Consider the following 12184-nt stretch of genomic DNA (forward strand, 5'->3'; position numbering starts at 1 on the left):
CTTGGGTTTTCTTTTTGGAAAAGCTGGGCACTCCTGAGCCAGACCCAAGGGCAGGCCCGGCCCTCACAGTAGCTGCATTCTTCACCTCCTCCCCTGGCCCTCTGCCGCCTCCGGGTTCCACTTGACTCTCTCCTGTGGATGTGAAACGTGAGGCTCCTGGAGAGGAAGCCTGGGGAGGAGTCCCGGGAAGGGGTCCTCCCAGCTGCAATCTTGAGGTCAGTCAGATGGCATCAGAGTGCCCGTGGAAACTGGAGGCAGAATTTTGCAGGTTTGAATCCCCACTCCGTTACTTCTCTCGGCTTCCCTGGTGGCTCAGATGGTAAAGAACCTGCCTGCAATGCAGGAGACCTGGGATCGATCCCTGGGTTAGGAAGATTCCCTGGAGAAGGGAAAGGCTACCCACTCTAGTATTCTTGCCTGGAGAATCCCATGGACAGAGGAGCCTGGCGGGCTACAGTCCATGGGGTCTCAAAGGGTCAGACACAAGTGACTAACACTTTCACTTTAGATACTTCTGGGCCTTGTGACTGTCGGGAGGTCCCTCTCTCACAGGCTGGTCTCCAGGGGTGGTGGTGAAAATGAACCAGGAAATCACAGTTCAGGGCTCTGGTCCTTGAAGGAACCCTTCTGCCCTGTCTCTGGCACCATGACCTGGCCACGGACTCGAGGCTTCTCTGTAAACTGGGCTTAGGAGGTTTAAACAGATAATGCACGCAAGTCCTGGGAGAGGTCCTTGGAAGGGTAGGAGCAGAGGGGGTGCAGAAGCCAGACACACCCTCCCCTAGGTAAGCCCAGGGCACATCCCCAAGTTTAAGCATATCCTACTGTGATTTCCAGTCTCCACACCTGTGTGTGTGTGTGTGTGTGTGTGCGCCGCCTGTGTGTGTGTGTGTGTGTGTGTGTGCGCCACCTGTGTGTGTGTGTGCGCGCGCTAAATTGCTTCAGTTGTGTCCAGCTCTTTGTGACCCTATGAACCATAGCCCCCCAGGCTCCTCTATCCATGGGATTCTCTAGGCAAGAATACTGGAGTGGGTTGCCATGCCCTCCTACAGCGGATCTTCCCAACCCAGGGATTGAACCTGTGTCTCTTGCATCTCCTGCATTGGCAGCTGGGTTCTTTACCTGGTGGGTTCTTTACCTGGTGAGTTCTTTACCACCAGGGCCACCTGGGAAGTCCTTCCAGTACCCATACCACCCAAATCCTTGGCAGGGCCAGGCAGGGTCAGCTCACACCCTCTGGTGATTTTCATGCCCATGGCAAGCCCCCTTTCTCCAGGCCCAGACAAGTGGCTCGGGATTTGCCCGGGGTTTCTTGGCCTCAAAGGTATCATCCAGGAAGAGGGTCGTAAGGGACGTGGTGCCAGGACCAGGCAGAGGCCTGGCGCCAGACAAACCCCTGGGCATCGCCGGATGGACATGGACGGCGTTCAGCCCCGGGGGGGTCCAGAGTCCAGCGCGCGCATGGCAGCGGAGAGAGGAGCACGGGCCCGGGCGCCCACCGCTGGAAGTGGGAGAGCGCCCCCAGGGGCGGAAGGGGCTCGCGAGGACCCTCGGGCACCGGAAGGGGCGCGCGGGGCGGTTGGCCGCAGCCCGGGGCGGCGGCGGCCGTTGGCGAGAGGCGGCCCGGGCCAGACGAGGTTCGGTGTCTGGCCCGGCCGCGGCCACCATGACCAAGGACTCGCCCAGCCCTGCGGACGGCGGCCGCGCAGCCTCCCAGAAGCCGGCGACTCCGGGCCCGGCGGCGGCGACGGCGGCGGCGCTAGAGGAGCAGCGACGGGAGCTGGAGAAGCTGCGGGCGGAGCTGGAGGCGGAGCGGGCGCGCGGGCGGGCGGAGCGGCGGCGCTTCTCGGCCGGGGCGCGGCAGCTGCGAGAGGAGGCGGAGCGAGAGCGGCAGCAGCTGGCGGACCACCTGCGCTCCCGCTGGGAGGCGCAGCGCAGCCGGGAGCTGCGGCAGCTGCGGGAGGACGTGCTGCGGGAGCGCGAGGCCGAGATCCGGCAGCTGCTGCGCTGGAAAGAGGCCGAGACGCGGCAGCTGCAGCAGGTGCTGCGCCGGGAGCGCGACGGCGTGGCGCGCCAAGCCCGGGAGCTGCAGCGCCAGCTGGCCGAGGAGCTGCTGAGCCGCGGCTACGGCGGCGGCCGCGCGGGGCCGCCCGAGGACGCGGGCGCGCGGTGCCGGTGCCGCCTGCAGGAGGTCCTGGCGCAGCTGCGCTGGGAGACGCACGGCGACCAGGCCTCGCGCATCCGCCACCTGCAGGCTGCGCTCGACGTGGAGCGCCGGCTGTTTGTCAAATACATCTTGGAGCACTTTCACTGGCACCCCGCCCTGCCCAGCGCCCCCGACGCTCCTCTTCCATTGGGAGAGTCGCCCCGCGAGGCCGCCGCCAAGGCAGCACGCGGACTCGGAGCCCGGGACGGCCGGAGCGCGGGCGTCCGTGCGCGCTCCCGCTCCCTCGACCGGGTGCCCGCGGCGCGCGCCCGCTCCCCTGACATCCCGCTCCCCGCGCGCGCCAGCTCGCTCGACTCCCTGGCGCCGGCGGGTCCCCGCCCCTCGCTTGACCGCAGCCCGAGTCACCCCAGGGCCCCCGAGTCCTCCCGGGCAGACGCTTCCCTCTCGGGCTCCCTGAGCCCCCTGCCGCCGCCGCCGTCGCCACCACCATCGGAGCGTCAGACACCTACCGACCTGCCAGAGGGGGAAGAGGCGGGGAGCCGGCCCCGCGAAGCCCTGAGCCCCCCACCCCCTGGCCCGGACCACCGCGAGCTGCTGAGGCGGAACTCGGAGCTGTCCGAGGCGCTACAGGAGCTGGCGCGCCGCTGCTCCGGCCTCCGCGAGGAGAATCTACGGCTGCGGCGCTTGGGCCACCCCGACGAGGCGGACGAGAAGGCGAAGCGGCTCAAGGGGAAGCGCACCGAGCTGACCGGTCTCGCGCGGCGCCTGGAGGACCGGGCCCGCAAGCTGCAGGAGGCCAACCTGCGGGCCTTGAGCGCGCCGGTGCCCGGTGAGAGCCTCACGGGCCTGGAGCTTTGCCAGGCCTTGGCCCGCCAGCGCGCGCGGGACCTGTCCGAGCAGGCGAGCGCTCTGCTGGCCAAGGACAAGCAGATCGAAGCGCTGCGGCAAGACTGCCACCTGCTGCAGGCGCGGGTCGCCTCGGGCCTCGGCCCGCTCTCCGGAGAGGGCGCCGCCAGCGCCCAGTGGCTCAGCACCGGCGACCTGGACCGGCTGCAGCGCGAGTCCCAGCGGGAGGTGCTGCGCCTGCAATGGCAGTTGACGCTGCAGCGGGCCGCCGGCGGCGCCCGCCCGGAGGCGGGCGGCCAGAGAGCGCCCTGCGAGGCGGCGCGGCGCCAAGTGCGGGCGCTGGAGCGCCAGCTGAGCGCGCGACGGCAGGAGTGCGAGGAGCTGGGCGCGCAGGCGGCGGCGGCGCAGCGGCGGGGCCAGGAGGCCGAGGCGCAGCTGCAGGTGGCGCTCCGCGAGGGCGCCTGGCTGGCGAAGGAGAACGCGCGGCTGCAGGCCCAGGCCGACTGGACGCGGAAGGTGGCGGCCGAGAACGAGGACGTGCGCGGGCAGCTGGGCCGCGCGTGCCAGGAGCGCGACGCCGCCGGCTTGCTGGCCGAGCAGCTGCTGCAGCAGGCGGCGCAGAGGCGGGACTGGCAGCAGCAGCTGCAGCACGACCTGCAGAGGGTCCTGTGTGATCTCCAGGCCGCCCGAGACGAGATGTGGGCGCTACAGCGTCAGCCTGGCCACCCTCCCCAGGACGACCCAGGGACTGAGCCGCGGCCGGTGCCTGCGAACCCGGCGTCCCCTCCGCTCAGCAGAGACAAAGAGGGCAGGGAGGAAGACGTCCGGCTGAACAGCCCAGCCGCCCTCAGGGAGCCAGCGCCGGACCCCAGCAGCCAGCCTCTGGACTCCAGGCCCCAGCCCCAGAGAGCCGGCTCCCAGTCGAATTCCTCCTCGGAGGTGGAGTCCGCATGGGCCACGGTGCCCTCCTGCCCCACTCTGGACACCGACACTGCCAGCGAGGCCGAGGACCTGGAGCCGGACAACCTGCCCTCAACCCTGGAAGCGGGGGGCTTGGAGGTCCCCATGGCCACCCCCAAGCTCAAAATCTTCCTGGCTCAGTACAGCTACAACCCATTTGAGGGGCCCAACGAGCACCCTGAGAGTGAGCTGCCGCTCACAGCTGGGGACTACGTGTACGTCTTCGGCGACATGGACGAAGACGGCTTCTATGAAGGGGCGCTTGCGGACGGCCGGCAGGGGCTGGTGCCTTCCAACCTGGTGGAGCAGATCCCCGACGGCGACATCCGGGGCTGCCTGCCCACTGAGTCCCCGGACCGAGGCCCCACTCGGCTCCTGGCGGCCGGACAGGGCCAAGCTTGGAAGGATGACCCCAGTCCTGGCTTCTTACCTGGGCAAGCCCAGGCGGCAGTGGACAGAGGGCCATGCCCAGTGGCGAGGGTGGGCTCTAGTATGGAAGTGACAACAGAGGTCTCAGACACCAAGACGGAAGCCAGCCGGTTGAGCTCCCAGGAGAGCAGGGACAGGCAGGGGTCCTCCAACCCTCCTCCCGGGACCAACAGGGTTCCTCGTACGGCCCCCACGGACCTTCACCTGCAGAGTGTCGCGGCCACGTCGGCCGAGATCGCCTGGGTGGGTGGCAGCCACCCTCACGCGGTGTACCTGGACAACCAGGAGCATGCCCTGACCCCCATGGGCGTGAATGGCTACACCTTCCGCCACCTGCGGCCCGGCACGAGGTACCAGGTGCGGGTGGAGGTGCATCCCCCCTGTGACTCGCTGCAGGCCTGCCGGGAGAAGACATCCTCCACCGTCACTTTCGAGACACCCTTGGTGGGCCCCCCCCACCCTCCACTGGACGTGTTGGTGGAGTGCCATGCCTCCCCAGGCCTCCTGGTGGTCAGCTGGCTCCCCGTAACCATCGACTCGGCTGGGTCCTCCAACGGAGTCCCAGTCACTGGGTACGCCGTGTACGCTGATGGGCTCAAGGTGGCAGATGTGGCTGAGGCTACCGCGGGGAGCACGCTGCTGGAACTCTCCCAGCTCCCGTGGCCCGTGATGTGCCAGAAGATCTCAGTGAGAACCACGTCACTCTGTGGCGAGTCCCTGGATTCTGTGCCCACCCAGATCCCTCACGACTGCTTCACGCGTCTCCACTGGCCAGAGATGTCACCCTTTGGCTACACCTGCAGGAACCCGTCTGCCATCAGCAGGAGCTTCCCCGTCTGCCCTCGGAGGCTGGGGCCGGCTCCCCTGAGTGCCAAGGCCTGCCCTCACACCCCCCGAAGCTGCGGGGAGCCCCGGGCCAGGTGTCTAGAAGCATTCCCTGAAGAACCCCCAAGGAGGCAGTCCCTGGAGCCCAAACTGATTTCAGAAGGAGGAGGCCCCAGTGCAGGCTCAGGCAGCCAAGCCCGGGGGCCCGCGGAGGCCCGGAAGCGCTCCAGAAAGGACCGGCTCTTTGAGAAGCGTCCCCAGAACCACAGGCCACCTCTGCCATGGGGCCAGCCTGGCAGGAAGGGGACCCAGGACCGGCGGGTGCTCACTGGCCCAAGCCCTGCTCTGGGAGTCCCCCGTCTGTCCCCTGAGCCTGCGCCCGGTGAGGAGCTGCATCAGGAGAAGGCCACCTTTGGGAAAGTCCTCAGACAAAAGGCAGACGCGCTTGCGTCCACCCCTCCCGAGCCGGGCAGCAGCCAGCAATCCGCGTCTGACTTCAGTGGCGCTCGGCAGGAGGATGCGTGGGGCGCAGAAGGGCGAGAGTGGAGACGGGCACTCCGGGGCCCGAGCACACGAGGTCAGGCTCTGGGTGCCAGGGCCAGGGGCCGGCTCCGGGGGCCCGGCTCAGCACCGTGTCCTGCTCGGTCCAGTAAGGCCCTCGGGACGTCCGGGGGTGCCGCCCCTCCGCCGGGGACAAGGGTGGGCCCTCCGGCTGGGATCTTTGTGGCTTTCCCTGATTACAAGCCCCTGGCTGTGTCCACCACCCCCGAGGCTGCAGCGGGGGAGCTGGCCCTCCGGAAAGGGTGGCCGCGGAGCGCGGGGGGCTCTCAGGACCCCCACGGCTTCTGTCGCGGCGAATGCAGCAGGCCGGTGGGCAGCATCACCAGTCACCTCGTGGCCGAGGTGGACGCGGGCACGGAATGGACTGATGACCATGGCAGGTGGCATTTGCCGGGGCACCTGGATGACTTCGGCGGGCTCACCGGCCCTCAGGGCTCCTCTCCCCTGCCCCAGGGGAGCCCCGGAACACCCTCCTCCTCACTCTGGGCTCCAAAGACCATGATGGCAGCTCTGGACTATGAGCCCCGGGACTGGCTGGAGGGGGGCCCGGTGAAAGGCCAGCTGTCACTGAGAGCAGGGGACGTGGTCACTGTCCACGGGCCTGTGGATGACAAGGGCTTCTACTACGGGGAGTTGGGCTGCCACAGAGGCCTGGTCCCTGCCCACCTGCTGGACCACATGTCCCTCCAGGAGTGAGCACAGCACACTGCCGAGGTGGTGGCTCCGGCCGCCGGCGCCCCACACAGGCACCCACCGCCAGGCCCTCCTCGCTTCGCGTGAGGCACCTGCTCCACCCACTGCTGCTCCAAACCCTTTGCCACCCCAGGCCTCAAGGGCAGCGAGGCCTAAGTCTGGACGGAGCCGTTTCTAGAAAGAACAAGCTGCTCCCGAGAGGCCAGTGGGCCGGCGACCGCAGGTGTCTGGGTCAGCTGGTTTGGCCCATCCACGTCTGGTCCTTTTTCAGCTCCATTCTCAGAACCTGTTTCCTTTGGGAGTTTAGCTTCTCCCGGCCGTTGCCTTGTATGAAAGTGTAAAGAAAAGCCTGCCTCTTTAAAAAAGAAAAAAGTGACCAGAGTGTTACTTTTCTGTCTTCTGCTCAAATCCTCATTAAAAGTTCATGGAAACAAAGGAAAAGAGAATTTTAAGAGTGAAAACACACCAAAGAGGCAAGCCCAACCCTCCTCCCTGCCTGTCCAGGGGCCCTGGAGGACTGCAGACGTGTTTCCCTGGGCGGAGGGTTGGGGAGAAGACCCTTTAGTTGGGGGTGGGCTCAGCCCAGGTCCCCACTGCAGTCAGAAGGGCACCACCCTCCATGGGGGCAGAAGGGAGCAGCTGGATGCAGCTTGTTAAGGAGGGTAGGAGCCACGGGCAGGTTCTTGGGGAAGCTGGTGACTCAGGTCCAGAGGGTGCTGTCATGTCGTCTCTGGGGCTGAGACGGGAACAGGGAGGGGCAGGCCCGGGAGAGGCCTCGAGGTGACCCACCGTATCCTCAGAGAATGCAGGAAGCAGCCTGGGGGCCTTGCAGTGCGCACACACACTCACCCCTCGTGAGCGGAAGCTTCACTTCTCAGCCAGGGAGGAAACTGTCCGCTGAGGACTATGCCCCCTGCCCGCCGCCCACACAGACAGCAGCTTTCCAGTGAGAAGGCCGGCTCAGAGGCTCCTTGGCTGGTGAAATATCCATACCATACACTTTACCATCTCAGCCATTTTCAAGTATACAGCTTAGCCGTGCTCAGTACGTTCGCAGTGTTGAGCAACCAGTCTCCAGGACGTCTCTTCTTCTTGCCAAACTGGAACTCTACCCCCCGTTACACAACATCTCCCTGTCCCCTCCCTCAGCCCTTGGTAACCTCTAATCGTCTTTCTGACTGTACGACTTTGACTCCTCTAGGGACACCGTGTCAGTGGACTTGGACCAGAAATCCGGGCTTTGGTGTCTGGCTTACCTCCCTGGGCACGACGTCGTTGGGTTTCATCCGAGTGGTAGCAGGTGTCACGGTTCGGTTCCTCCTTGAGGCTGACTTATCGTCCACCTTATGGACTGCGTTTTGTGCATGCGTTCATCCATCGGGGTTGCGCCCCCTGTTTTGTAGATCACGTTGCTGTGAACACGGGTGTGCAGACATCTCTTGGCTCTCACAGTCTCCCACATTATCATATCTCTGTGAGCTCACAACCCAGAACCGAACCTGAGACCCTCCAGGAGCAAGAAAGCTGCTAGTGCCCAGAAGGACGGCCCACCCCCTCCCGCACCTGGGAGGTTGGGGGGCTTGGTGGGCTGCCCACAATCTGTGGGGGGCACAGCTATGGTCCCCACTTGCTGTGAGAGCAACAACAATTTAGCCAGAGGCCAGGAACTTAATCCACCACTTTCAAAATTAAACACGGTAGCTGTGAATCCGGGCTTCCCTGGTGGCTCAGATAGCAAAGAATCTGCCTGCAATGCAGGAGACCCGGGTTCGATCCCTGGGTCGGGAAGATCCCCTGGAGAAAGGAATAGCAACCCACTCCAGTGTCCTTGCCTAGAGAATCCCGTGGATGGCGGAACCTGGCGGGCTGCAGTCCACGGGGCCACAGAGAGTCAGACAGGAGTGAGCGACTGACTCTTTGACTTTGAGCTGTCATTCCATGGGAACCACACAGGTAACCCAAAGGGAGTGACACCAGCCCCATCGTCCCATCAGCTCTCTCTTAGCCTCCCCCTGCCCATCGGCCAGGGCCTCTCGCCACGCTCCAGAGCTGCAGACTCGTCTGTGTGCCTCCAGCGCCCGCCCTGCTTTGCCTTTCTCCGTTGCCCTCACCCACACCTGCTGTCGCCTGTGGTGCTCATACGGTCAGGCCCCCCGCCCCACCCCCCTGGGACGGAAGCCCCGCCAAGGCAAGGACGACTTTGGCTTGGTCATTGCCCAGCGCATGGTAGGTCCTCAGCAAATGCCTGTGGAAGGCAGGAGCTAGCAGGGCTTGAGCATCCCTGTTTGTGGCTCCCGTGCAGGGCTCCGGGGGCTTTCGCACCGGGCACCGGGCCTCTCCACCCCCCGGAACAGCCAGGCACGGACCCTGGGCAGCAGAGGAGGACTCTGGTTCTGATCATGGAAGCAGAGGCAGGCGAGGTGGTGGGGGCGGGGGAGGGCGTCCTGGGCACTGGGAGCCGCGAAGGCCCTGGCCCCTGAGAAGAGTCAACAATGGCACATCTGGGGATGCACAGGGGAGCAGCAGCCCAGGCGGGGCGGGGTGGGGCTGGGACAGGTGCCCCACCCTGCCCCCGCCCCGCTGAGGAGGACCCCTCTCCCCAGGGCTTCCAGCCGGCCTCCGGGAGCTTTCTGACCCGCCACCAGATGGCAGCACAGACGGCTGCTGCCCGGCTCTGCACCTGGGTCAGGGCTGACAGGAACAGGCTCCCAGACCCCTGCGGGCCCCACCCAGCCCTGTTTTCTGCCTGCCCTCTCCCCAGAGCACCCTGGAGAGCCCCCCCCCAGCCCCGTACCCACAAGGGCCATCCTTCCAGGGGCTTCCGGAGCAGCGTGAAAGCACACCCAAGCCTCCTCCAACATGCTTCCTGCCATCCAGCAAAACCCAGCCTCCCGGAGGCTCCTGGAGGCATCAGTGTCCCGGCCCGGGAGGCTGGGGGGCTGCAAGACCACCGAGCAGCTATCCATTGGACGCTAGGTGGGGGCTCTCGGAGCCTTTGTTTCCTTATCTGGGGCCGCGCTGGGACAGGAGCGCGAGGTCCAGCTTCAGGACTCAGGAGACGACAGAGGAAGTCGGATAGGGCGCAGGGGTGGGGGCAGGGGTCCGCAGCAGGGTGGATGGTTCTGGGCCCAGCTCTCTCCCCCTGGGGCCCTGGAGCCTTTGGGGGTGGGTGGCAGGGAGAGGCTGCACGGGTGTGAGCAGGTGAGCCGCTGGAGATGGGCCCCGCCCGTCCCTGACAGACCAGGCGACCTGGAGGCCCAAGGCCTGTCCAGGCCTGCCCGGGGGGGAAGTGGGGTGGAAGGCCCGCTGGCCAGAGGGCAGAGGAAGCTTTGCAGTGGGCAGGCAGGCAGGGTCAGGAGGGCTCTGGAGCCGGGGTCACTGAGCCTGTCCGGGCGCCGGCCACTTCTGCCCGGGGCCCTCTGGCCCATGCTCGGCCCCTCGCCAGCCTGGGCCTGCTGTCCCACGACAGGGTGGGCTTGGGTTCCCCGCGCCCATCCCTGTCGAGGCAAGAGCTGCGCCCGCTCACCAGCCTGAAGGTGACCAAGAGGCTCGTCTAGCCCTCCCTCGGGCTTCCGGCCGGGGACCCCCTCCCCCGTCACACGGCGGCCCCCAGGAACAGCCCCTCCGTCCCTCTGCCTCTCAGGGCCCAGCCCCCTTTCGGCCTCTGCCCTCATGCTCTTTCAGAACACATTTGCTAACTGATCGCTTTCAGAATCCTTGTATGAAATCCGTGTTCATGAGAGCTGCACGGCACGGAGGTCACGGTGTAAAAAGCTCGGAAATGCCCCCAAAGCCCATTTGAAGGTCATTCCAGCACCTTTTGGTGGCACCTGGTCTCCCTGTCTCAGCCCCTGGAGGTCAGGTTTGGAGATGGGGTTGGGGCTGCTAGCAAGGTCAGGGGTTCCACGGAAGGCAGAGCCCCACAGGCCAACTCAGCTCTTGTAAAGCTGAGCACAGTGCCTGCTGAGGCCGACTCCAGACCCCAGGCACAGAGGGTTCCTGGAGCCATGCTGACGCCAGGGGCGCCCCTGTCCGTCCTACCAGGCCAGCCAGCCCACCAAATTCCCAATGGCTGGTGGGGTCAGTCATGGGTCTGTTCTGGGACAAACTGCCCTGTATTTGGAAGTTCCCGAAGACTTGATGCTTTGGAACTGTGGTTTTGGAGAAGGCTCTTGAGCATTCCTTGGACAGCAAGGAGCTCCAACCAGTCAGTCCTAAAGGAAATCAACCCTGAATGTTCATTGGAATGACTGATGAAGCTGAAACTCCAATACTTCGGCCACCTAATGCAAAGACCCAACTCTTTGGAAAAGACCCTGATCCTGGGCAAGATTGAAGGCAGGAGGAGAAGGGGGCAACAGGGGATAAGATGGTTGGATGGCATTGCCGACTCCATGGACATGAGTTTGAGCAAACTCTGGGAGATGGTGATGGACAGGGAGGCCTGGCGTGCTGCCGTCCATGGGGTCGCAGAGTTGGAGATGATGTGACGCCAACTGAACAGCAGCCGCCTACAGGAGCCCTGGCTTGGACACTTGGCTCTGGGCTCGGGCGTACCCTGTGCTCTGAGCCATCTGGCATTTCTCTTGGGGTCCTCTGGGCCTGACCACCTCACAGACTGTACCCACCTGGCTGGGCCTCCAGGACATCTACCTCAGCCTGAGGGAACCCCCTGGGCCACATCCCCTCGGTCAGGGTGTGCTGGTCGGAGGGCATCCACCTGGAGGCCTGGACCCTCCGGCTCAGGCCCTTTCTCCTAAAATGGGCTTCTAGCCGCCCACCACAAGTGTCCTTCAGCAGTGCCCTCCACCAGCCTTCCCAAATCCACCCCACCCGCCCCCACTGCCTTCAGCTGCCCCTCCCAGGAGCAGGGACAGCCTGCAGGCACCGTCCCCTGGCCTGGAGTTACTCATTAACTCTGCTGCCTCCCCTATCAGACTGGGTCTTCCCCCTCCTCATACCCTGCATGCAGGCATCTTGACCTGGCGACCTGGCGTGGAGCAGACATCAAACCAGACGCCGCCTGAAGAAAGGCTTGGCCCGGGGCTCTCGGTGGCCACACTTCCCGGTGAGAACTGACCTTCAGGGAGCCCTCAGCCGGTGCCCCGGCCCACGTACGCTGGAGGCCACCCTCCCAGGGGTGTAATTATTTCCCCTCTTCACAGATGGAGAAACTCAGGCTCAGAGAGGGGAGGTCATTCATCAAGGTCGTTCCGCGAGCTGGCGGCTGAGCAGGGGGTCTGAGCCCAGGTGTGTCCCTTTGCCCCCTGCCCTTATCTGTGGGGACGATTCCTTCCCCCAGCCTGGGGGCAGGGCCTGGGTCTAGGGAGGAGACCAGAGGCAGGGATGGTCAGGAATTCAAATTGGTAGGGCTGGTGGGGGAGGGCTGGAGTGCCTGGGAGTGGCCGGCAGTGAGGGCTTGGGCAACCGGGCCGCTGCATGCAGGGCTCCAGGGGAGGGGGCAGCGGACGGGCAAGACTCTGCTGAGTCAGAGACGCCCCGGGGCTGGGGGGGGAGGCGTCAGGCAGGTAGTGCGGGCTGGGGCGGGTGGGGCACCCCGGGTGGTGGGCCAAGGGCCAGAACCGGGTGCTGGGGCCCCAGCCCGGGGTCATCGGGATTTAAGGAGAAAAGAGGCCTCCCAGAGGGCAGGGGGCCACTCTTTCCAGAGGAGGGAGTGGTCGGCCCCACAAGGTCAGGCCAGAT

The 12184-nt window shown here is 65.4% G+C and overlaps 1 protein-coding gene across 1 annotated transcript; it reads left to right on the forward strand.

Moving 5' to 3' along the window:
* Nucleotides 1-1666: 1666 nt before the first annotated feature.
* LOC129542449 (RIMS-binding protein 3A-like) lies at nt 1667-6880 on the forward strand. The gene has a single exon (XM_055404847.2). It carries the CDS (start codon nt 1667-1669, stop codon nt 6482-6484), a length of 4818 nt encoding a protein of 1605 aa, XP_055260822.2. The 3' UTR covers nt 6485-6880.
* The last annotated feature ends 5304 nt before the right edge of the window (nt 6881-12184 follow it).

The sequence above is a fragment of the Moschus berezovskii genome, chromosome 19, assembly GCF_049115385.1.
Source record: "Moschus berezovskii isolate FMDL1 chromosome 19, NW_MosBer_1.0, whole genome shotgun sequence".
NCBI lineage: Eukaryota > Metazoa > Chordata > Mammalia > Artiodactyla > Moschidae > Moschus > Moschus berezovskii.

Coding starts and splice junctions, on each gene's coding strand:
- LOC129542449 (XM_055404847.2), top strand. CDS start 1,667: ATGACCAAGGACTCGCCCAGCCCTGCGGACGGCGGCCGCGCAGCCTCC.